The 21,848-nt window shown below is 41.5% G+C and overlaps 1 protein-coding gene and 1 long non-coding RNA gene across 6 annotated transcripts in view; one reads left to right on the top strand and one right to left on the bottom strand.

Moving 5' to 3' along the window:
* DAPK2 (death associated protein kinase 2) overlaps positions 1-21,848 on the top strand; it is a 51,344-nt gene that overhangs the window by 5,059 nt on the left and 24,437 nt on the right. For all 5 annotated transcript variants that reach the window (XM_072933936.1, XM_072933937.1, XM_002191422.7 and 2 more), the window contains exon 2: positions 1,772-1,868. In XM_072933936.1, coding sequence (XP_072790037.1) covers positions 1,807-1,868 — 62 coding nt within the window. In that variant the 5' untranslated portion in view covers positions 1,772-1,806. The remainder of the gene's footprint in view (positions 1-1,771; positions 1,869-21,848) is intronic.
* On the bottom strand, positions 8,844-10,218 carry LOC140684802 (uncharacterized). The gene is made up of 2 exons (XR_012057617.1): positions 9,926-10,218; positions 8,844-9,632 (listed from the first exon to the last, which is right to left on the bottom strand). It is a non-coding gene; the product is annotated as an uncharacterized lncRNA (long non-coding RNA).

The following is a 21,848-nucleotide window of genomic DNA, read 5'->3' as shown; positions in this document are numbered from 1 at the left end:
CAGTCATGTCACACCACGATATGCCTGTCACCCCAGAAGTGTGCAGATACACACCTTCAGAGAGCACAGGTTGTAGTTCTGGTGTATAACTGAAATACTCCTCGTCGTCTGACATCATCTGTGGCTGTAAGCATTGATGTGGTAGCCCTTCTGCTTGACATATAACAATCAAAGAATTTTTCTCCTAATGTGTAGGTTTTGCTAACATCAACTAAAAAATATGTTTATGTAGAAGCACTAGGAGACTTTCTGTTCCTTTGAAGTAATAGAAGGATCGTATTTGAAAAGGAATTGATACTCACCATGCCACCAATGTATTACAAGCCAGTTTGTAAAAAGGGCTGGGACAAACAAAGCAACCAATCTTTTTTCTGAGGTGAGTGAATGACGACAGCTTGGATATGTATTGAAGAATTGTTAGATTTTTACAATGTATTTTCTTCTCACGACACCCACTTTTGTTGGAGAAAAATCTTCATTTTGTGTGCCTTTCAGTTTGACAGGAATACTGCAATTGCTCTTTGATATTTAGTCCCGTTTTGTAGGTCTGTTGAATCTTGCAACACTGAATTGAACTTACTTCTAAAGGATCAAAATAGAGCTTTGTTTGCTTGTGAAATATGCTTCATAATATGCACCAGATGCCAATGACTGCAATTTAAGAATCTGCAGGAGCTGTATAGAGATAACGAACTTGGAAGTCCCCAGTGCATCTGAAGGAAGCAGCACCTGGGATTAATAAAGCAAAGCACATTGCATTGACAAGATACGCTGTTGAGTGTAGAGATGTGTGAGAATAACTATGTGTCTCAATGTAGTTAGATTTTATTGTGCTGCTAGAAGCCTTAGAGCTATTTTACATGTTTTGATCTAAACAGTGGATATTTGGGCCATTGGGCATAATGCCAGTGGTCATCTCCACAGGAAACAGCAAATAGTTCATGACCTGACTGGCCAATTATTCTGTTCAAATCTATTCTGTTGCCATAACATACATTGCTGTGGAGGTGTATCCCAAGGAATGTGAATAATGTGAGTTCTCATCTGCTCCTCATCCTGAAGCAGCCCAGTGTAATGCAGAGATACTCCAGTGCACCAGTGTGAAGCTTTGCTCACACTGTCAGAGCTCACAGAGGTTATCAGTTTAAAAGATTATGTTCAAGAAACAAACTGCATGGTTACACAGAGAAACCCCTGTAGCAGATGCTGCTGGTGTTCTTCTCATTTGAAACATCTGCAGTGCGTGATGGAGATGTGCTGAAAGCTCTGGAGAGGGAATCAGCACTTTTTTTCCAGCAGCAGTTCAAATGTCTGTGTGCTGTCCTGCCTGTGTACTTCAGGAGCACTGCCTGACCTGAGAAAATGAAAGCTCTGTCTCCTGGTCTCCTTGCCTGAGGATCTATCTGAGGGAGTCTGTAATGCTAGTTCTTGTGCTCACTCTCTTTAGTGTAGTGTGGAGGCTTTATTGTCCAAACTTTATCAAATTATTAATTAATTTTCTTTTAGTCTCGTTTGTGTTTCTTGGTGTGTTCTGTGCTTCCAGTTAGTTGTGTTATTGGGTACATCAGTGGTGGGCAAGAATCTCCTTCACTTAAAGGTGCTCATCTCTTTACAGATTTGAACCCTGACTATTTGGCTGAGACTGCTGAATTAGTTGTTTTGATTGATCAGTGGTAACTTTGGATCCACTGTGCCTATACCACAGATGTATGTTACTGAGACTTAGCCTCTTGCAAGATGTAATGAATATCATTCTTCATTAATATTCTAGTTGCATCATCTTGGAGTATCAATGAAAGACCAAGTATGGCTTTCTTCAAGCAACAGAATGTGGAGGACATTTATGAAGTTGAGGAAGAGCTGGGAAGGTAAGGTCATAGTGGTTGACACCATGTGATGCTAAAAGCTGATGCATGAAGATATTTGCTACTTCCTTCTGTGTGATAGCCTAGATCAGTTACAATATTCTACAGTAGCAACACACACCTTGACAAGGACTACACTTTGAATAGGAGTTTTTTGTAGTTTTTTGGGTTTTTTTCTTTAGATTAAATGTGCTGTTGTTTCTGTTTCTTTTCTTGCAACAAGGACAATGAAAGGTATGTTTGCATTGGTTTTTGTAGATAGGTGTCACCTGTGTCCGTGCCTTAGACTTAAGTTCACATGCCTGTTCTCAGAGCCAGCTGGGAACCAGAAGCCTGTTGTGCTGTCACCACAGACACGGCACTTTCACTTGTCCTGTTGTTTAGAGCAGCACTCCACAGCGTTGTTGTTTTCAGCTGGCTCCAAGCACTGACATCACATGTTCATATTTGCTTTCAAAAAAAATGAGTATGTATTCCTGAAAGGCTTTACCTCTCAAATCTTCAGCTGGACTGGTTAATGCTTGTAGATAACCTTTAATGTATAAGGGCTTATCCACAGGTATTAATTATAGGTGTAATTACCAACTGTTACCATGCTTAACCATGAATACGTGTTTAAACACTGCTGGACTTGTGAACTGGATACCACAGGGCTCCCCCAGTCATTCAGCATGCAGTGTTCTGGGTGAGGATGGCTGGTTTCCATTCAGTGTCCAACCCTCTAATGTTTTTTGTTTTAATATGCAACTAGTTAAATTAGTGCAGCACAGGCTGGCTTCTTTCCCGATGTCTGGCAGTTGGCTTTGATACATGACTGTGTATGTGCCATCACCCTTTCTTAAGGGCTAGTAATGAGATCCATTAAAACACCTCGGTTGATGCTGTGTGCATGCCAATTTTTTTTTTTTTCACTCTCAGCTATTTAATCTTTAGAGTTACTGAGAAGACTTATTCTAAGGGAAAAGAGGTTGAGGTTTGTTTGTTAATTTGTTTTCCATTCCCTTCCCTCTCAGGAAGGCCATAACTATTAGATTTCCTGTAACTGCTTACTTTTAGGTATTGGTTAGTACTGAGAGTATCAGTCTGACAGTGAAAACCTGATAACAGTGAGCAGTAAAGAAATTCAGTGTGTGCATACAGGGTACTAGAGGTGTGGTTTTTAACCAAGGAGGCCGTAGGTTAAACAGTCAAACTACTAAAATGAGAAATGGGAGACTGAGTAATTGATTTTTACTCAAGCTGATGGATATTGGGGATTTTGAATGGAGAAGTGTAGCTGAAACAATCTGGCAAAGGCTGGTTCATTGCTGTTTGAATCAGCCAGAGATGCTGGTCAAGGTTTGTGTGGTCACAGCAGCCCTCCTCTTCAGGCTGCATGTATAATGTCACACTGTCTTTGTCAGTGTATTTTCACTTCCAGGTTTTGAGGGCCGGTGACAAATGTTATCTTGCTTTGCTAGAAGGAAGTTAACATGCTGGACAGATTCCAGTGACTGATCTTTTCCAATGCTGACTGATGCCATTAGAACCTGCAGATGCCTTTTATCAGTTCAGTTTGCAACAAGCTGTTAGTTACTGACAGGTAGAGGTAGGTTAAAGGATTCATTTATTATCATTCTGGCAGCAGAAGTCACAAAGCAAATGTTTTCAAACAACATCTGTTAAGAGTCCTATTTTTGTCCTCCTCACTGAGTTTGTCACTTCTTAAGAACAAAAATAGTTGTTAACATAGGCCTTGTGCTTGTTCTAGCTGGGATTCAGCCATGAGGTAAGACAGAGGATCTCACTGACAGAGCCAGCACCTGTTTATTTGGAAATCTTTGCACAGCACTCAGGAAAGGATGCTCCCACCACAGTCTGCAAAGCCTCAACTCTGGTTTGGTAATGAAAAGAGGCACATCCTGTCATTGTGCAGCATTGAGGGTGACCACAGCAAAGCTCTCCAGCTCCTGCCATGTAAAACCCTGCACATGGAGAGTGTGGGCAGACACTGCCCAGCCAGATCATCCTCAGAGTCCCTGCAAAGCTGGAAGCAGCTCAGAAGGAGTTGTCAATGCAGTTGTCTCATGTGCCAAGGCAGGGATGTGAGAGAAGGCATTTTGCAGAGAAAGGAGCAGGTTTTCCATGGCTGCAGCTGCTTAGCTCCAGCATTTTGTCAGTCTTTCAAATATTAATCTTATACCAGCCTCTGTTGCTCAACTTCTCCAAAGGACACATCTGTCAGGCATGTGGCCCTAGAGACAACTTGCTGATGGCCTTGTTTGTTATACCAGCTCTGTTTGGGAAGCTGTGCTGAATGTGTGCAATACTTCAAATATACATGTATCATTGTCTTGCTTCCCTCAAGAGAGTATCAGTCATTTTCAAGTCTGTGGGGACTGAGGTTCTCTAGCCATAGCTGAAAGGAAGCTTAAAAAGAGGACTCTCTAAAGTGAATTTAGCAAATTTCAACATTATAAAGAAATAATATGGTTTTAACAATTTGGGTTATTTTGAGGAAGGTCCTGGCCTAACCCATTTGCAGGGATGTTAATGGCATGACAAATCAGTAGAAACATTCCTTGAAAAATGTGAAGAAGTGAAGACTAGCTCGTCTTCTTGGGAATGTGCAGTAGGTCAAATAACTGCTGCTTCTTGTGGCAAGGGAAGTGACAGCTGGAGAAAACCAAGAATGGAAAGTCTTAAATCAAGGGCAGAATAGGTCCAGAGAAAGAACTGTCCTGCTGAGCTACAGATACAATTTCCAGGAAAGCAGCAGCAGTAAAACTCACTGGAAAGCCTTTAATACAATGTTTCAGTTGTTCTGTTTTGGATGGGTAGTTGTGGCTCACTGAACAAAAAGTGTTGTACAAACGTGCAGGAGCCTTTTCCAGCTGTACTAGCAAACAATGATGGTGCTGGTAGGTACTGGAATTTGAGATGTGCAGTGTGATTTATAAAAGGGTGTATCATAGAGTCATTAATCTATTACTTAAATGTGGTGCCGTCCAGGCTGTGAGAGCTGTTGACATTTGTGCCTTCTGGGCAGTGTCACTGTTACATGCCAGGTTGGGGCTGAGGGTAGGAGCCCCAACCTGGCATGTAACATGTCATGGAGCTTTTCCCAAAGTATTTTATAACAGTGCCCATTGAGAAAGTGTGTTCCTTCAGGGTTGTGTGAGCGTGGCACTGCTGTCCTGGGCCAGTGTCCTGCTCCTGCAGCTCAGCTCTGCAGCATGCAAGGACTCATACTTAACAGAGAAAAACAGACAAACCTTGGAGGGATATTTCTGGGCATGGAAGTCTCCCCCTTTCCTTCACTGTTGTCCTTTCACTGTAGGGAAGGGGGCTCTGCCTTCTTCCACAGTGTGGGCCAGCCTTACTACCTTCCACTCCAGTTTCAGTAACTGGGAGCTATGCTCATTCCTCATCTCCTGGGCCAGTCAGTGCCTTCATGCAGAAAATAATCACTGTGATTTCTGTTGATTAGTTTGGCCATAACTGACCCTCCAGTTTCTCAGCCCCTACTGACCTGGCCTGTGGTTTCATGGTTAAAACCAAACTCCATCATCAGTGGCTTGTTATGCCTCCTGTAGTTCCCCATCTCCAACTCCAGCTGCTTCCTCTGTGCTTGTGTGTGGAGGCTTAACTCTGCTCTCTGAGAGAGAAGATACCCCATTTTCTGGGTGAAGCTTTAAAGGACAGCAAATGCAGCATTTTACCAGTGATAATAGGACCTTGGAGCCTGGCACAAGTCGCTGTTCTGACAGTGTAACTAAGTATTTATTTATGTAGTGAAAACAAAAAGCAGAGATACCCCAGGTGTTCTTTGCAGGGCAGGAACCTGGAAAGCTACAATTTAAAAAGTCATGGCCCCAGTTAGTTGGACTCTTCCTCCTAAACAGAGAGCTGTAGTTGCAGCTGTCAAAGTTATCATTAACTCATACCACACAGTATCTTCATACCAGGAATGTTTTTTTCTAACTGTAGAAATTGCTCAGTACTGAGCTTTCTCAGACATGAACTTTAACTCTGTTCTTTGATTAGTTTGCACTTTGAATTAGTTCTTTAAATTTTGAAGAACAGCTCTGGATTATTTTGTTTTACAACACACACAAAGCAGGTCTTTGTGTTTGATGCAAAATGTTAATTTAGTTCCTGAGGACTACGCAGCACTTCTTGTTTCTTGTTACAAATCTTGTAAGTCATGTTTCATGTATGTGAATCTTCTGCTGAAACAGTTTTGGCATCTGGAACTTGGTCACAAGCACTGTGATTATCACCTCTCTGATGCAGTCACTCTTCTTGAATTTTTTCTTTTTAGTCCTTCTAGCAGGTTTCCCTATTAGTTTTCAAAGCTACCTTAACTGTTTCCAAAATAAAACATTTGTTACAGGAAGTGCAGAGAAAATGGAAAGTTTTGTTTGTTTGGTTTTTTCATAATAACAAAGTTGCTCTACCTACAGTAACAGAGAAGAGCTGGCCTTGGCCTTACTTTGTAATGAAGTCGCACATTCCTTATCATCAACATCCACCTTGATCATGGAAATTACCTCAGTGTGTCTCCTCAGTCCATGTCTGGCTTTGAGAGTATAATTAGAGATGATGACCTCTGTGGTAGTTCTCACAAAACTCAAAGTTTGTAATGTATTTAACCACTGAATATTAAGCAGCATATTAATCCCAGGAAAAAGGCATTGAATATTAATCCCAATCTTTGTTTTGCCATTTCTGTAAAAATAAAACTATTTTTTCCATTTTGTTTTGGAGTACAAAGCAAATGGAAATTTCAACAGCTGAGAAAATATACTCTGTATAGTATTAATTCCATATGTTTAAAATGAAAAATATTACTTATGAGTAAAAATGCATATGAAATAAACATAGTGCAGCTCCGATTCTAACAATGATAAAGCATGGGACAAATTGTTAGCATCAATGCAAAATAGAGATCCCAGGTACTTGTCTGATGGTCAAAGTCTCAGGTGACATCTGTTAATCCTTGTTAACACTCTACACCAATTTGAACCAGAGTAAAAACCTGTTGTAATAGCTGAGCAGTGAAATGGGAGTTTCAGCAGCTCTTTGCAGTTTTAGCCTTATAGATAATTTCCTAAAGTCTTGAATGAAGTGCCAGCATAGTTTCCATCTGTTTGATATATGGGAAAGTGTTGGAATTTGTGGGTGTTGGTGATTTTGAGATTGTAGAAAGTCTTTGTCTTTTTGCTTCGTTGCTAAAGAAGAAGCTATAGTTTGTTTGCGTTGTTTTTAAGGTTGTTTATTTTTGCTTATCTATAATATGTTCTGTTGCCCTGCCGCAGGTCTGTCTTGCAGGGCAGTGTGCGGGGCTCTGCTCCTCAGTGGGATGGTATAAACATTATATATTAGAAATTACGTGTACTATATTTACAATAATGTGCTAATATCTATTATTTACGTTGAATAGTGTGTCCTTAGCTTAAACTAATAGAAAAATGCTAACATCACTAAGAACATGGAGGTAAGGAAGAAGAAGGAGGAAGAACAGGATTAGGTCTACTTTCCTCTATCTTAGAACTCTTGACCCCCCTGTACAAAGTAAAACCCCCCTGTACAGGTGTTAAAACCCCCCTGTACAATATTAAAAAATTTTACCTTCTAATTTGTGACTACTTTTACTATACCATCTAACCTTCTGTGACTGCTTGTTCTACCTTCAAAGTTGGTAATTCATTCTATGGTTCAAACTCAAGATTACAGCTGTTTTCAGCTGCTTGCCAGGGTCTAAAATGCTTCTGACCAAGGCCTGGAACTTCTAAAAATGTTTGAGGGACATTTTGAGTTCCGACAGGAAAGGAGAAAAATAATTTAACTGTTTGACTGTAATACTTCTCCCCTCTTAAAATTCGTGTGCTCCTGGGCCTATTACTCTCAGTCCATATCTAGGTGTATTTGGACCTTTACACACCCAGGTGCAATGTGCTAACCTTCCTTATGTACATTACATCTGTCCTGCTGTTGCTCCACATGGTGAGAGGAACAGCTTATCAGCTATTCTTGCTGAGCATGAGTCAGCTGTGACCTTACCTGGCTCTCTGCACTCTGCTCATTGCCACTCAGAGCACTGATACTCAATCCAAAAGCTAAGTCTGATTCCCTGATAAGCAGGGAAGATTTTTCATCATATGCATTTTATTCTTGAGCTTCAGATTACACAAAAAGCTTGCCAGGCTATCGGGAACTTGTCAGAACTGCTGCTCATGCTCTCTCGCTGCTGACTCCGCACCTCCAGTCTCAGGAGGAGCTGATAAGGGACACATTGATGGCCACTGCAGGATTGGGAAGTTTCTAAAAGCATTGAACAGTTCCAGGAGATGCTTTTGGCGATTCAGTAGGTGACACAATTTGTTGTGACTCACAGCTAAGGACCCCACAAGGTGTTTAATGTATCATTCTGTTACTGAAGCGATACGCTTATAAATAAATAGACTCCACAACCTGGGGTAGTTACCAAGTGGGTATGTATTGTCAGCACACAGCACAAGCAAGATATCTCTCCAAAAATTTGTCCCCTGAGCCTCAGTCTGACCCACTCTTTTATTCAGAAAGGTGTTCCACATGCAATATATTGCACATCTTTTTAATGCATATTCAATCCCTGGCCCCACCTGTCCTCACCTGTGATGCTAAATAGGTCCACGCCCTTCTGAGCATGCGTGGTTTGCTGTGGTGGTCATACAGGGGTCTCTTGGGGTCTTCTGAGGCTGAAGATTTTGGTCTTCCTCATGACTGAACTTTTGAAATCTTCCTCTCTGCGCATGCGCTTTCGGTACTTATCTGTGTACGTCTTACTTATCTGTCAGTTGTGATAGGCTTGGAGACAGGGAAGCTTCTTTATCTGGGTTCTTTGCATCTGTCATGGTTTGACACTGGCACAATGCCAGTGCCCCCCATGAAAATGCAATTTCTCAACTGAATGCTGTGAAATGCGATCGAGAACAGAGCAAAGCAGGCCTAAGCTTAATAACAAGGAAAAAAACTTTATTAAACTACTACCACTATGCTACTATAAAAGAGGGGGGAAAAAAAGAAGAAAGAAAACACACACAATTCAAAATTAAAACCTTTTAAAGCATTCCTTCTCCCACCATCTAACTCTAACAGACCACAGTGAGACACAATCTGGACCCCAATCATGTTTTTACCCTCCAGATAATCAACACCCAGTCCATCTGCAGGTAGAGAGGAGTCTCTCTCCTGTGCCACAGACCCCCTAAAAAACACAGCTGCCACATCCTGTGCTTCCATGTCACTACATGGCACCGCCCGGAGAAAAAAGTTTGCCAGTGGTGACCCTCTCCTTTCCATGCACAGTGCTCCCACCACCAATGCATGGATGGACAGACTGCTTTTAGAATTTTTCCTTTCAAGGATGCCCTGCCAAGAGGGAAAAAAACAACAGTTCAGTTTTTCATTTTTGAGACCAACAGTCCCCCCCATTTTCCCCTGGGGCTGAAGATCCAAGAACAGAAATCTTCTCTTCTTCCTCTGCGAAGACAGGGAGCACCACTACAAACCTTCTTAATTTTTCTCTGTTCGCTCCACTTTTGTCTTTTCCCAGCTGAAGCAGGTCTCTTTGGCTCACAAGCATCCTCCTAAAATACAGTCTCTCTTGGAGGAGAAGATCAGTTCAGTCTGTGGCTAACAAGAAAAAGTCCAGCTAAAAGCCACTCCATCATCTCCTCCCACCTAAAATTTCTCCTTCCAACATCCCAGGTCCCAGGTTGTCTCTCTTCCTCTCTTTCCAAACTAAGGAGGAGAAAAATTTCACAAAGCTTTCATTTCTCAGGAAGGGTTAAAAGTCCCGACTCCCAGAGATGGCTCGCTGCCCAGGCTCCAGCTCCCACAGCCCGGCTGGGCACCTTGCGGCCTCCCCGCTCTTCTCCTTCCCCGCGGTAAACTGCTGACAAAAGCACCGCCGTCTCTTTTTCTCTCTTGGGAGAGAGAGAGACTCTGGGGGGAACGGAGACATCCCAGATTTTTTCTACCCTTCCATCTGCAGGGGGCCAGCCCGGTTCCAGTCCCTCCACCCTTGGGCCTACCTCCAAAGGCCACATGGCTTCTCCCGTCCCCCACCCAGCTTGTGGCCGGGCAGGGGAGAGTCCTGCACTGACCGCTGACCGGAACCCAAGAGAGCGAGTTCTCCTGGGAATTCTGCTTTTAACCCCTCTGTGTTCTCAGAGGCGTGTCCACCTTCAATTGGTCAACGTCCAAATTGACCTCTTCCTTACGGAAAAAATTATTTTTCCGTGTCAAACCATGACACTCCACCCTTTGCCTCTGAGAACACAGATTACAAAAAATCATTATTAAAATTATATTCAACATACTTCTACATAAAACAGCACATACACTAAAACTTCCACCCCAATTCACCTCATCACCCAACACATGCTTTACTCTTATTCCTCTTTGATCCCATTTCACAGCCTTCATCTTATCACTATCTTATCTTTCGATTTGCCCGCATTCTCCACCAAAAATGTCATGGTTTGACACTGGCACAATGCCAGTGCCCCCTATGAAAATGCAATTTCTCAACTGAATGCTGTGAAATGTGATCGAGAACAGAGCAAAGCAGGCCTAAGCTTAATAACAAGGAAAAAAACTTTATTAAACTACTACCACTATGCTACTATAAAAGAGGGGGGAAAAAAAGAAGAAAGAAAACACACACAATTCAAAATTAAAACCTTTTAAAGCATTCCTCCTCCCACCACCTAACTCTAACAGACCACAGTGAAACACAATCTAGACCCCAATCATATTTTTACCCTCCAGATAATCAACACCCAGTCCATCTGCAAGGAGAGAGGAGTCTCTCTCCTGTGCCACAAACCCCCTAAAAAACACAGCTGCTACATCTTGTGCTTCCATGTCACTACATGGCGCCGCCCAGAGAAAAAAATTTGCCAGTGATGACCCTCTCCTTTCCATGCACAGTGCTCCCACCACCAATGCATAAATAGACAGACTGCTTTTAGAATTTTTCCTTTCAAAGATGCCCTGCCAAGAAGGAAAAAAACAACAGTTCAGTTTTTCATTTTTGAGACCAACAGTCCCCCCCATTTTCCCCTAAGGCTGAAGATCCAAGAACAGAAATCTTCTTTTCTTCCTCTGCGAAGACAGGGAGCACCACTACAAACCTTCTTAATTTTTCTCTGTTCGCTCCACTTTTGTCTTTTCCCAGCTAAAGCATGGTCTCTTTAGCTCACCGGCATCCTCTTAAAATAGAGTCTCTCTTAAAAAAGAAAATCAGTTCAGTCTATAGGTAACAAAAAAAAGTCCAGCTAAAAGCCACTCCATCATCTCCTCCCACCTAAAATTTCTCCTTCCAACATCCCAGGTCCCAGGCTGTCTCTCTTCCTCTCTTTTGAAACTAAAGAAGAAAAAAATTTCACAAAGCTTTCATTTCTCAAGAAGAGTTAAAAGTCCTGACTCCCAGAAATAGCTTACTGCCCAGGCTCCAGCTCCCACAGCCCGACTGGGCACCTTGCGGCCCCCCCGCTCGTCTCCTTCCCCACGGTGAACTGCTGACAAAACCACCGAGTCTCTTTTTCTCTCTTGAGAGAGAGAGAGACTCTGGGGGGAACGGAGACATCCCAGATTTTTTCTACCCTTCCATCTGCAAGAGGCCAGCCCGGTTCCATTCCCTCCACCCTTGGGCCTACCTCCAAAGGCCACATGGCTTCTCCCGTCCCCCACCCAGCTTGTGGCCGAGCAGGGGAGAGTCCTGCACTGACCGCTAACCAGAACCCAAAAGTGCAAGTTCTCCTAGGAATTCTGCTTTTAACCCCTCTGTATTCTCAAAAGCATATCTACCTTCAATTAGTCAACGCCCAAATTAACCTCTTCCTTCCAGGAAAAATTCTTTTTCCGTGTCAAACCATGACAGCATCCCTAGGCATTGTTCTTTGTGCAAGAAGCTTCAGAAATTTGCATTTTCCTATGCCCTTTTGTACCATGGCAGAGGTTTCTTAAGTAAAAGGTTAAAATTCAACACATAACTCTACAAACTAAAATATAAATGCTTAATTCATTTTATTAACTTAAGTGAATTCCAAATATCTGTATTTCATTACTGTGCCGAAGGCTTGCAATAATTCATAGCACTGTTCAGAAAGTTAGATTTATCAAACTTTCTTTGAATTTCAAATGAGCTGCTCTCTACTTATTCCACTAAACCAGATCCTTCTGTTAGAGTCAATATTCTTCTACTCTTCGACTCTTTTCTGGCACTGGGCACAGAGATCAACTTTGGGTCAGGGTGTTTAGGTTATCTTTGTGTGAGTTCAGAGATGGGGATGAAAGGTGCCAGACAGTGACTTCATCAAAGACAGGATATGTCCAAAGGTGCTCAGCACTTCCCTTCAGGAATACTGAAACTTATCCCCCAAAGTCACTGTGCTCTAGAGCATTACACCATCAGTAAAACATGAGTTGTGAGCGAAAATGCTAGCGTGTTTAAAAGTTGCAGCTGAATTTTTTTTCTTTCTACTACTTTTTAGTAGTCCAGCAAAATTGATGTTAAGTGCCCTATTAAAATTTTTTTTTTATCATTCTGTTATAATCTGGCATCTGGTAGTTTAGGTTCTGTGAGTTGCTTGAGGAGAGGTAACCACTTCCTTTGTGTTTTGTTTGCGGGGGGCGGAGGGGGAAAGAAAAGCAAACGAATAAACCGAAACTCAGTTTTATCTGAAGCTTAAACAGAAGTACAGTGACATTTCTGACAGTTTTATTTTAAAAACTCTTTATGAAGTTACAGGAGGTGCCATCAGAGTATTTAACAGAAGAAAGTTTTGGGTTTTTTTTTTAGTTTTATTCCATAAAGCCTCGTGGAAGCAGTGAGATACTTTCCCTTCAGTGACCTTGCCACAGAATTTCTGATTTACTGTTTCAACTATGCTACTCTAATTTCTTAATAAGCGCTGTGCTATTTGACTTCTTATTTATTTACCATGTAGGTTAAATTTCTGCTGTACCAAAATCCTGGTTTAGTCTAAAACAAAAACTCTATAAAAAATAAAATGTACTGCAAATTATTGTCATTTACAGAAGGCTTTTACATCTTTATAGTTGTGATTACAGAATTCCTGCAAAAACGCTCTATGTATATATGCTTTTATGCATATATTTTGTGAACCTTGCATGGCCTTTGGTTGATCTGTGTTTCATAAATGAACTGAAAGCATAAAAATGGATTCTCAGTGTTCCAAGCAGACTCCTGTCCTCTCTGCTGGGAAGAGCACTCAGTGCAGTTACAATAGAAGTAATCTCTGAAGTGAAAGCAAAGAGGGAGGAGAGTAAATAAAACTATGGCTGAGCAATTGCTCTAATCACTTGGGGGAAAAAAAGGCTGAAAAATATGTTTTCCTCAAATTCAGCAAGAATTCTCCAGGGCTTTGCTTTGAAAGTTAGCAAAAAAACAACCAAAAATGGATAAAATTGCTAGTATATTTTCCCAAGAAAATTAAATAGGAATGACAAAAATGGAAAAGTAGTAAGGTGCAGACTTTCTAAGCTTGAGATGGTCAGTTAAAACCAGTCCAAATTTAATAGTGGCAAAAAGGCATGATGAACAAAACTTGTTGACATAATAACAATGACTGTAACTGAGGATGAATTATCCTCTGCTGAACTAAACACACCAGCCTTGAATGTAGAAAAGCCCTGTGTTCAGGCTGGCTAAACACTATTATTGGGGTTATGTTTATGTCTATTATCTCATGCATATACACAGGATGATTTCATAATATATTTTTAGTATTTTTAAACTATCATACAGTCACAGTACTGCCTATGAATTTACACAGTTAAAAACTGTTTTAGGTGTTCAGTTTTATTTTAGCCTCCTTTCAGGTCATGTATTCTTGTGCAGGAACACCTATTGAATAAAATATTAATTTTAATAACTATATATTAATAATTAATGTTATATAATTAGTATTATATAATTATTATCATTTCACTTCTAGATCTCTAGTATTATAAATGAAAATTTGTCCAGCCAAATTAAAATGAAAAATAAAATATTTATTTTGCAATCAAATTCTGTTTAGCCAGCGACAAGGAAAGAACAGTGCCGAGCCCGGGATTGGCGCTGGGTGTGCAACAAGGAGTCAGCCTCAGCAGAGGTTTTCCTCTATGCCCACACACCTCCATCCTGGCACAAGCGGTTTTTATAGGAGAATGTCGGAATCTGAGGTATTGATGATTCTGAGATTGTAGAAAGTCTCTGTCTTTCTGCCCCGCTGCCAAAGAAGCCATAATTCGTCTGTGCTGGTTTCAAGGTTGTTTATTCTGTTTATCTCTAACATGTTCTGCTGCCCTGCCGCAGCTCTGTCCTGCAGGGCAGCGTGTGGGGCTCTGCCCTCAGTGGGATGTTACAAACATGAAATACCAGAAACTACGTTTGCTATATTTACAATAATGTGCCAATATCTGTCACCTATGTTGAACAGTGTGTCCCCAGCCTAAACCAACAGAAAAATGCCAACACTACAGTGAAACGTGGAGGGCATGAAGAAGGAGAAAAAGAACAAGACACACCCAATTTCCTCCATCTTGTCCCCTTTGGACCCCTAATCTAGAATCCTAAACTTTTACTTTTGCACTCGTGCCACACTTAATTATTACTTATATCAAACACTCAGAGCTTGTAATTGATCCTATAAGATTGAAAACTCTTTTCCATGGACAGAGATCACAGACAGTGTCTCTGGGGGCTCTGTCCAGGGGGGTTCCTGACCCCCTGTCAGGGTCCCAGGCCCTCCAGGGCAGCCAGAGGGAAGCCCTGGATTCCCACAGGAAAAGTTCCACCTGAGGCCAGGGTTTCAGCAATCAGTCCTTTTCTTCCCATTCAGAGTCCTAAATGTTGATGAAATTTCTTTTCTTGGCATTGGGGTGGAACAATCCAGTGTCCGGTGTTGATGAATCCCCTGATGTAGTTATGGGGATCCGGCCCGCAGGATTTTCATGGTATCAGTCTTGAGTCGTTGACGTGATGATCAGTGCCTGGGCGTCCCGTATAGCTTCGGCCCATCTCCGGACGAGCCACATACATTTGCTTGCAAATGAGGTTTCAACATAGACTGAGTTTTACCTATGCGGGGGCAGCTTCTAATACAGACGTGTGTTTTAAAAATAAATACTAAATATTACATATACCATATTATAATTGGAGCAAATTATATTCACTACACATAACAGTAGTGATATCTAGAGACATGAAATTAATTTGTATCCTTACCCCATATAATGTTATTTCATTTCCCAGTAGTATTACCTGTATTTTACAGACTTGGGAAAATTAGGTACAGAAGGACAAAGGTGTTACTTTTTGTTATAGATAAAAATTGGTCCAGCCAAATTAAAATGAAAAATAAAAGTTTTATTTAGTATCAAATTCTCTCTGAGCCAGCCACAAGGAAAAGGACAGTGCCAAGCCTGGGATCGGCGCTGGGTGCGTGACAGGAAAGACACCTCTCGGCAGAGGTTCCCCTGGACACACACACCACCCTCTTGGACCCAGCACTGAGTTCTTAAAGGAAATTTTCCACCTGAGGCTAGGATTTTGGCAAGCTGCCTTTTCTTTTGATTCAAAGTTCCACATATTCATAGAGTTTCTTTTCTCCAGGTCAGGGTTGAACAATCCCAGTCCAGGTATGGACAATTTTCCCTGATGGAATTAAGGAAATGGTGGCTTTCAGATGTATCAGCTTGGAGGACTCCAGGGATCCCAATCATGGGGTTGTTACCGGAATGATCAACGCCTAGGTGTTAGGGTATCACCTCACAGAACAACCCATCTGTGGGCGAGCCACATGTATTAAATTGCAAATGAGGCTTTATCCAAGAAACCAGTTTTTGGTGTAACAGATACGTGGGGGCAGCTCTCAGTGCTGTTGTGTGTGCTTCACAATAAGAAAATATTACACATATCAAATCATATTTCCCTAAATCAAATACAATAATATTATGTTGGCACAAATTATAATCAACATACATATCACTTTTCATCAAGTGTGTAGGAACCTAATTAATATTAAAGAGTTAATGGAAGGCTGCCTAAAATCCCTTGCAAATCTGTTCCTAAGTAAATTGTCCTGGTTGTAAAGGGAGTTGTGTCACCTCTTGACTGGCAGAATGCCAGAGCACTGTCCTTTGCCAGGTTCATTTACTTTTCAATGAACTTGTTGAAAACATATTTCAGTCTAAAGTGCATTTGTCAATATGTTCACATATATCATGTCTTTTATGGGAACTTGAAGTTTTAAAAACTAAAGCATCATCTGTTGCAGCGTGTGCCACGTGGGGCATGCTGGGCGGCTGCAGCAGGGGCACGACTGTTCCCTGCGAGCTCTGCAATTCCCAGTTACTGGCAGGTCCGGCGCAGCTGCTTCTTCAGAGGAAGACTACACCATTTTTCTACAAGATCGCTACTCCAACAGCAATGACACGGGGCTTGGGGTAGAACAAGATGGATTTATTCCCGGGCTCCCAGACAAAACTGGGCAGGGGGGTGAACAGAAGTTTTTATAGAGCAGCTCAGGAGTAAGGGGTGTAGGAAAGTGAACCAATGAGGATATGGTAAGAGAGGAGTGTAAGGTGGGGCAAATAGCTCATGAACCTATCAGGGAAAATGGGGGTGGGGGGAATAATACAAAGTAACAAATGGGGGTGTCGAGGGCAACAAGACAGACACAGAACTCTCTGGAGAAATGGGTAGGGATAGGGAGGATTGACAACTTGGAAGGGAGGAAGTTAGGGAAGGGCTTGGGAAAATTGGCAGCGGGTAAAGGGAGGGGATTAGGGAGGAGAACCGGGGAAAACATGGATTCAAAGCAGAATACACCACAACAATCATCATCATATTTTTAGAATTCTTTAATGAATGAAATTAAGTTGAATATGAACAAGACATAAAAAATAGACTGAACGTGCAGAAAGGGAATATATGTTTGGTGTTTGGGAAAGAAATGGTTTGCTCTTGTCAAATGATAGAATCAGCTTCCAGACTTCTCCCCACTTGGGCCTCAGAAAGCCTGACTGGAGTCAGGTAACCTGTCCTGTCATCTCAGTACTTTGCTTACATATTTTCAGTGTTTTGAGAAGAGCTCCTGAGCTGTGCAGTGTTTCAGGAGCATGAGAAGAAGACTGGAATAAACCTGTACTTGTGCAAGCAGTTGCTTAATGGCTCTCTTAATTATAAAGCTGTGGAGCAGCAGCACTGCTGGGCACTGGGGCATTCCAGACTGGCACCTGCACTACTCTTGCTCTCAGGTGCTATTCTGCCCCAGAGCATTGCCCTCCAGAACCAGTATTAGAAGGAAACTTTGACAAAGAGCAAGAAGTTGTTCTGTTATTTTGGATTGTCCAGCTTTGCTCTTCTCACATCCTTTCCACATCCTCTCCTGAAGTACATGATGATTAAATGAGCTGAACTTGTGCTCTTCTAAAGCATGCTTCTGAAAATAGACTCCAAAACCACCCAGTAATATTGTCTCTGTGTTCTTATTCTGTGACAAACCTCCTACATGATAGTAGCAATGTAGAATGATAGGTTGTCTTCATTGCTGGGATAAATTCCATCATTACTGATGGACAGATTTGATGTTGTAGCTAATTATATTATAACTGACAGGATGCAGCTGCTATTGTTCATACTCATGAGCTGTTTCTACAATTGAGGATGCTTAGTGTGTGACAAGGCTGTTGCACAGCTGTCCCAGATTGAAAAGCAAGATGTATTCTATTTGCCATCTGTATGGCAGTTGTTTTGTGTTAAGCGCAGTTTTTCCTTATCTCTTCCACAATCAATCCTCCCTCCGGGGAGACATCTGCTGATAATGGGCTATTGAATGTCACTGCCTGACTGATAAGAACTATAACTTCCCATTGCGAGATGCTCCACCCAGAGGGAGGAGCCAAGCATTCCTACCTGCATATAGTCTTGTGATTCTGGCCCACCAGCATAGCTTTTTCTGCACTGGATTTTCTCAGAGGAGCATCTGCCTCTTCCACTGCCTCTTCAGAGGAAGACTACACCCTTTTCCTACAACAGAACGACACCTGACACTCCAGGAGGACTGCAGCCACAATTCCAGTTGGACTGCTGCCAACACTCTGACCAGCCTGTTGTCAGGTTGTATTCTGACTCTGTCAGTGTTGTTTTGGTTCACTGCATTGTTTATTTTTTTATTTTCTTCCCTAATAAAGAACTGTTATTCCTGCTCACATATTTTTGCCTGAGAGCCCCCCCTTAATTTCAAATCTATAACAATTTGGAGGGAAAGGGTCTACATTTTTTCAATTTCAGGGGAGGCTCCTGCCTTCCTTAGCAGACACCTGTCTTTCCAAGCCAAGACAACAGCTATCCAAAATATTTCTGGAAGGGAACAAATGTAACTTCTTGGAAAAAAACATTTTAGAAATTAGGAATCGTAGTGTCATTAAGTTTGGAAAAGATTTCTAAGACCAATGTCAAAGCCATGTGCAGCCAGTTTCTCCAGGAGAGTGCTGTGGGGGACAGTGCCAAAGGCTTTACTGAGGTCCAGGTAGGCTCTATCTGGAAGCATCAGCCTCTGAGCTTATCCTGCGTGTATTGGGAATACTTCTGTTCATGATCTAAGTCATCTTTGTTTCAGCACTGTACTAAAACCCATTTGTTATAGGTAAAAATTAATCGAGCCAAATTAAAAATATATTTTTTATTATGTAATCATGATACGGTGGACAGAGCCAAGCCCGGGTATCGGTGCTGGGGGAGACACAGGTCCGACCACTACAGCGTCCCTTATGTTCACACCGACTGTCCTGTACGAGCGATTTTTATACAGTTTATTTCGTCTGGGGCTGAGTCCCTTTTCTTCCTTTCAGAGTTTCACATACTCATGTGGAGTCCTTTCTTTGCGATGAACTGAACAAAACCATGTCTGGGGCTGATATTTATCCATGATCGAGTTCCTGGAACCCTGCATTGAGATGTATCTCTCCGGTGTTAGATATTTATCGCGTATTCACCATCCCCAGATCACCTTGGGGAACGACCCATCTCCTGGCTGGCTACGTTCATTTGTTTGCAAATGAGGTTCTCTTGCCTCTTGTCCATGGTGGTTTCGACACTGATGCAATCCTCGACACTGGCTTGGGTGCTTAAAAATCTTTTATAAGAATGTTTTTCAACAGCAAAATATATAAGACATATAAATCATTTTATATGCACAAATTATCCCCATACATATAACAGCATGAATTCTGGCAAGGTCTTTTGGCTGAAATTTGGATATCTGAGCTGTGCAGTTCAGTTTCAAGTCTAAGATCAGGTACAAATGCCCCATAGGAAATTATCTAAATGGCTTAATTTGTCAGTGCTGTCAACTTAGGTGTCAGCGAGACATACTTTCCTTCTGTTTTTTTCCTAGCCTAGGTCACAAGTTTTGAAAGCTGACAGAGTTTGATTCTTATGGTCTGAATGCACATGTGTGAGAAGGCAGGAAACCACTGTTGTCTTGCTTCTGACCTTACAATCTGTGTAGCTGACCAGAAATCCTAAGTGTCTGACTGTGATTGTAAAATGCCTGTGAGGCGTCTTCTTGTTTCATAGCTGAATGGGCCTCCAGGAGCTATTCATTGGTAATTACATTGTAACTGCCTTAAATGTCACAGGATAAGAAACTGTAAAGCCAGGGAACCTCAGGAAAACGGGAAACTGGACAAGACAAACGCACATCCAATCAATATGATTAATGCAACGTTCTCCGTTTATTCAAAATCAGGCGGTAGTTTATATAAGCTTCTACATAGTTTACAGAAACAAAGACTCTCTAATTGGTAGGCTAATATTGTTTACCTTTTCCTTAAAACGGTCTACACTGTACACCATAAAACCTATACTAGTTCACACCCGGTGGTCCCCACAATACCTTAAGACTATTTTCTATCTGCGCCACAAGCCCTGAATTTCTAACTGCGTCAGAGGCTTTGAAGGCCACACCAGGCCTCAATCTGAGGCCTAGCCTGGAGTAGCTCAACTTTCACAGTTCATGCCCTCTTTCTCTCAAAAATGCTGCAACAAAACTGAGCATTTGTGTCCTTCCCTGTCACTTGTAACCTCTTCTCCCCAGTCCCAAACTGTCCCACTGAAGAGTTGTCTGGAAAAGCCTGTTTTTAAGGGAAATGGGAAATGGCATGAAGGCTAAACCAGGAGCAGCAACAGTGTATGTTCCTGACCATGCATACAGGGGAGCAATAGTAGATTACAAGGGAATTGGTACTGTAATAGTTATAGTCTGGGACAATTATTTATGTCAAAGGAGAAGACAGAAATTCCTATCCTGTGTAATTACTACTTTTGTAAGCATCTGCATCAACAGAAATGTACAAAATCGACAGTATCGCTGGAATTTCTAAATGCAAAAGTTGACTGTGTTTGTTCCCATAATCAGCACTCATAGAAACGTATTTTCTCCTGAACTTTGACAAAATTTGTCCCTAGAGAGGATTCAAGGAAACAAGCACAGGAACAATAATACCATGTTTCTTCAGAAAGTCTGAACCAAGCAAGATGCATGTCTTGCAAAATATGATCAAGCAAACAAGAAAAACATGAAAGTCATGATGTTTTATACGAGCAGTTCTCAGCACTACAAAAACTCTTTTAGTAGAATGTTTAAGGCAAGTTTGGGAATTTTGTAGTGGGAATTTCTCTAGGGTTTGCAGGTAATGATAAAGGCAGGAGAAATATGAATGAATTAAAGCATGTGACAAATGGCCACAGTCTTGATTCCATTTGTGAATGATTATTCCTAAAGGGATAAGTACACTTGTCCCATCTGTTCATGCCTCTGTCCTGGGAAGAGTTTAGGGTATGTATGAAAATGAAAGACTAAAAGAAGTATGTCAGGCTGCTTGGCATTTGTTTGAACTCTGAAATGAGAGGCTGCCTCTGTCATAGGGTGGGAGCCTTTGAGAGCAATTGAGCACCAAGTGCCAACCTTAATTTTTAATTTCTATGCCTTTGTATGTTTAAGACAGACTCCACTCAGATGTCTTTGTTGATGAAGCACTAAGTACTGCATCTGATGAGGTGCTGAATATAATTGCTGTGTATGCTGCATGATTTATATACCAAATGTACTTGCATTCCTCATTTACCAAGCCAGTGAATGATACAGTCATATTGAAAACAACAATAGCTCCCTGCTTATACAGTGCAGTCATGGATGCCGTCATAAGATGCACTTAATGAGTTTGTGATTCGTATAAAGAGATCCTATCTGATAAAATCACAGTAGCTAAAGGTTATGGTTACCTGAAAGATGAGTCTTTTCCTTCCAAGTTTGGCTATAATGTCCTGAATAAGGAAGTATCTGATACTAAATGTGTATTCTGGGACTGGAGACCTGCCAATTCCTAGGAGATAAGGCAGGAATTTTGCAATTGGAGTACATTAGGAGTCACAGTGAGGAAAGTTTTACTAGCAAATTGCAAGTACATGCCTTTTAACCTTAATACAGCCACTGCTATTTGGTACAGTGGGAAATTATTTGCCCTTGAGGTGCAGTGAGAAACCTGCACTTACACTAGTTATATTTACAGCCAAATTGTCAAGTGAATGCATAAATATGAATAAATATTTTCTTAGATTTGAAAATTGGTTGCTGGAGGCCAGTTTTGCATTTCCAAAGAGTTGCAATTCATTTGAGTTCTTCTCTAGGGACTATTCTTAAGACAAATACTTTACTCTTTGTGAGTTCTTTCAGAACACCCAGTGGTGTTTTGTAGACTTGAATGTCTTAAGCATTATCGAGTGAAGTAGTGGTAACTTGAACCTTGTGAGACAGATCTTGCTCATTTAAACATGAACTGTTTTTAGAGGTTTAAACTCCTTTTGTCAATCATTGTTTGGTTTTGCTAAATTTCAGACACAGTAGGAGGTTACCTTGTTATGCTCTGCTGCCTTTG

This window comes from Taeniopygia guttata, chromosome 10, assembly GCF_048771995.1.
Source record: "Taeniopygia guttata chromosome 10, bTaeGut7.mat, whole genome shotgun sequence".
Classification (NCBI taxonomy): Eukaryota; Metazoa; Chordata; class Aves; order Passeriformes; family Estrildidae; genus Taeniopygia; species Taeniopygia guttata.
This window is presented reverse-complemented; position numbering and strand designations above follow the sequence as displayed.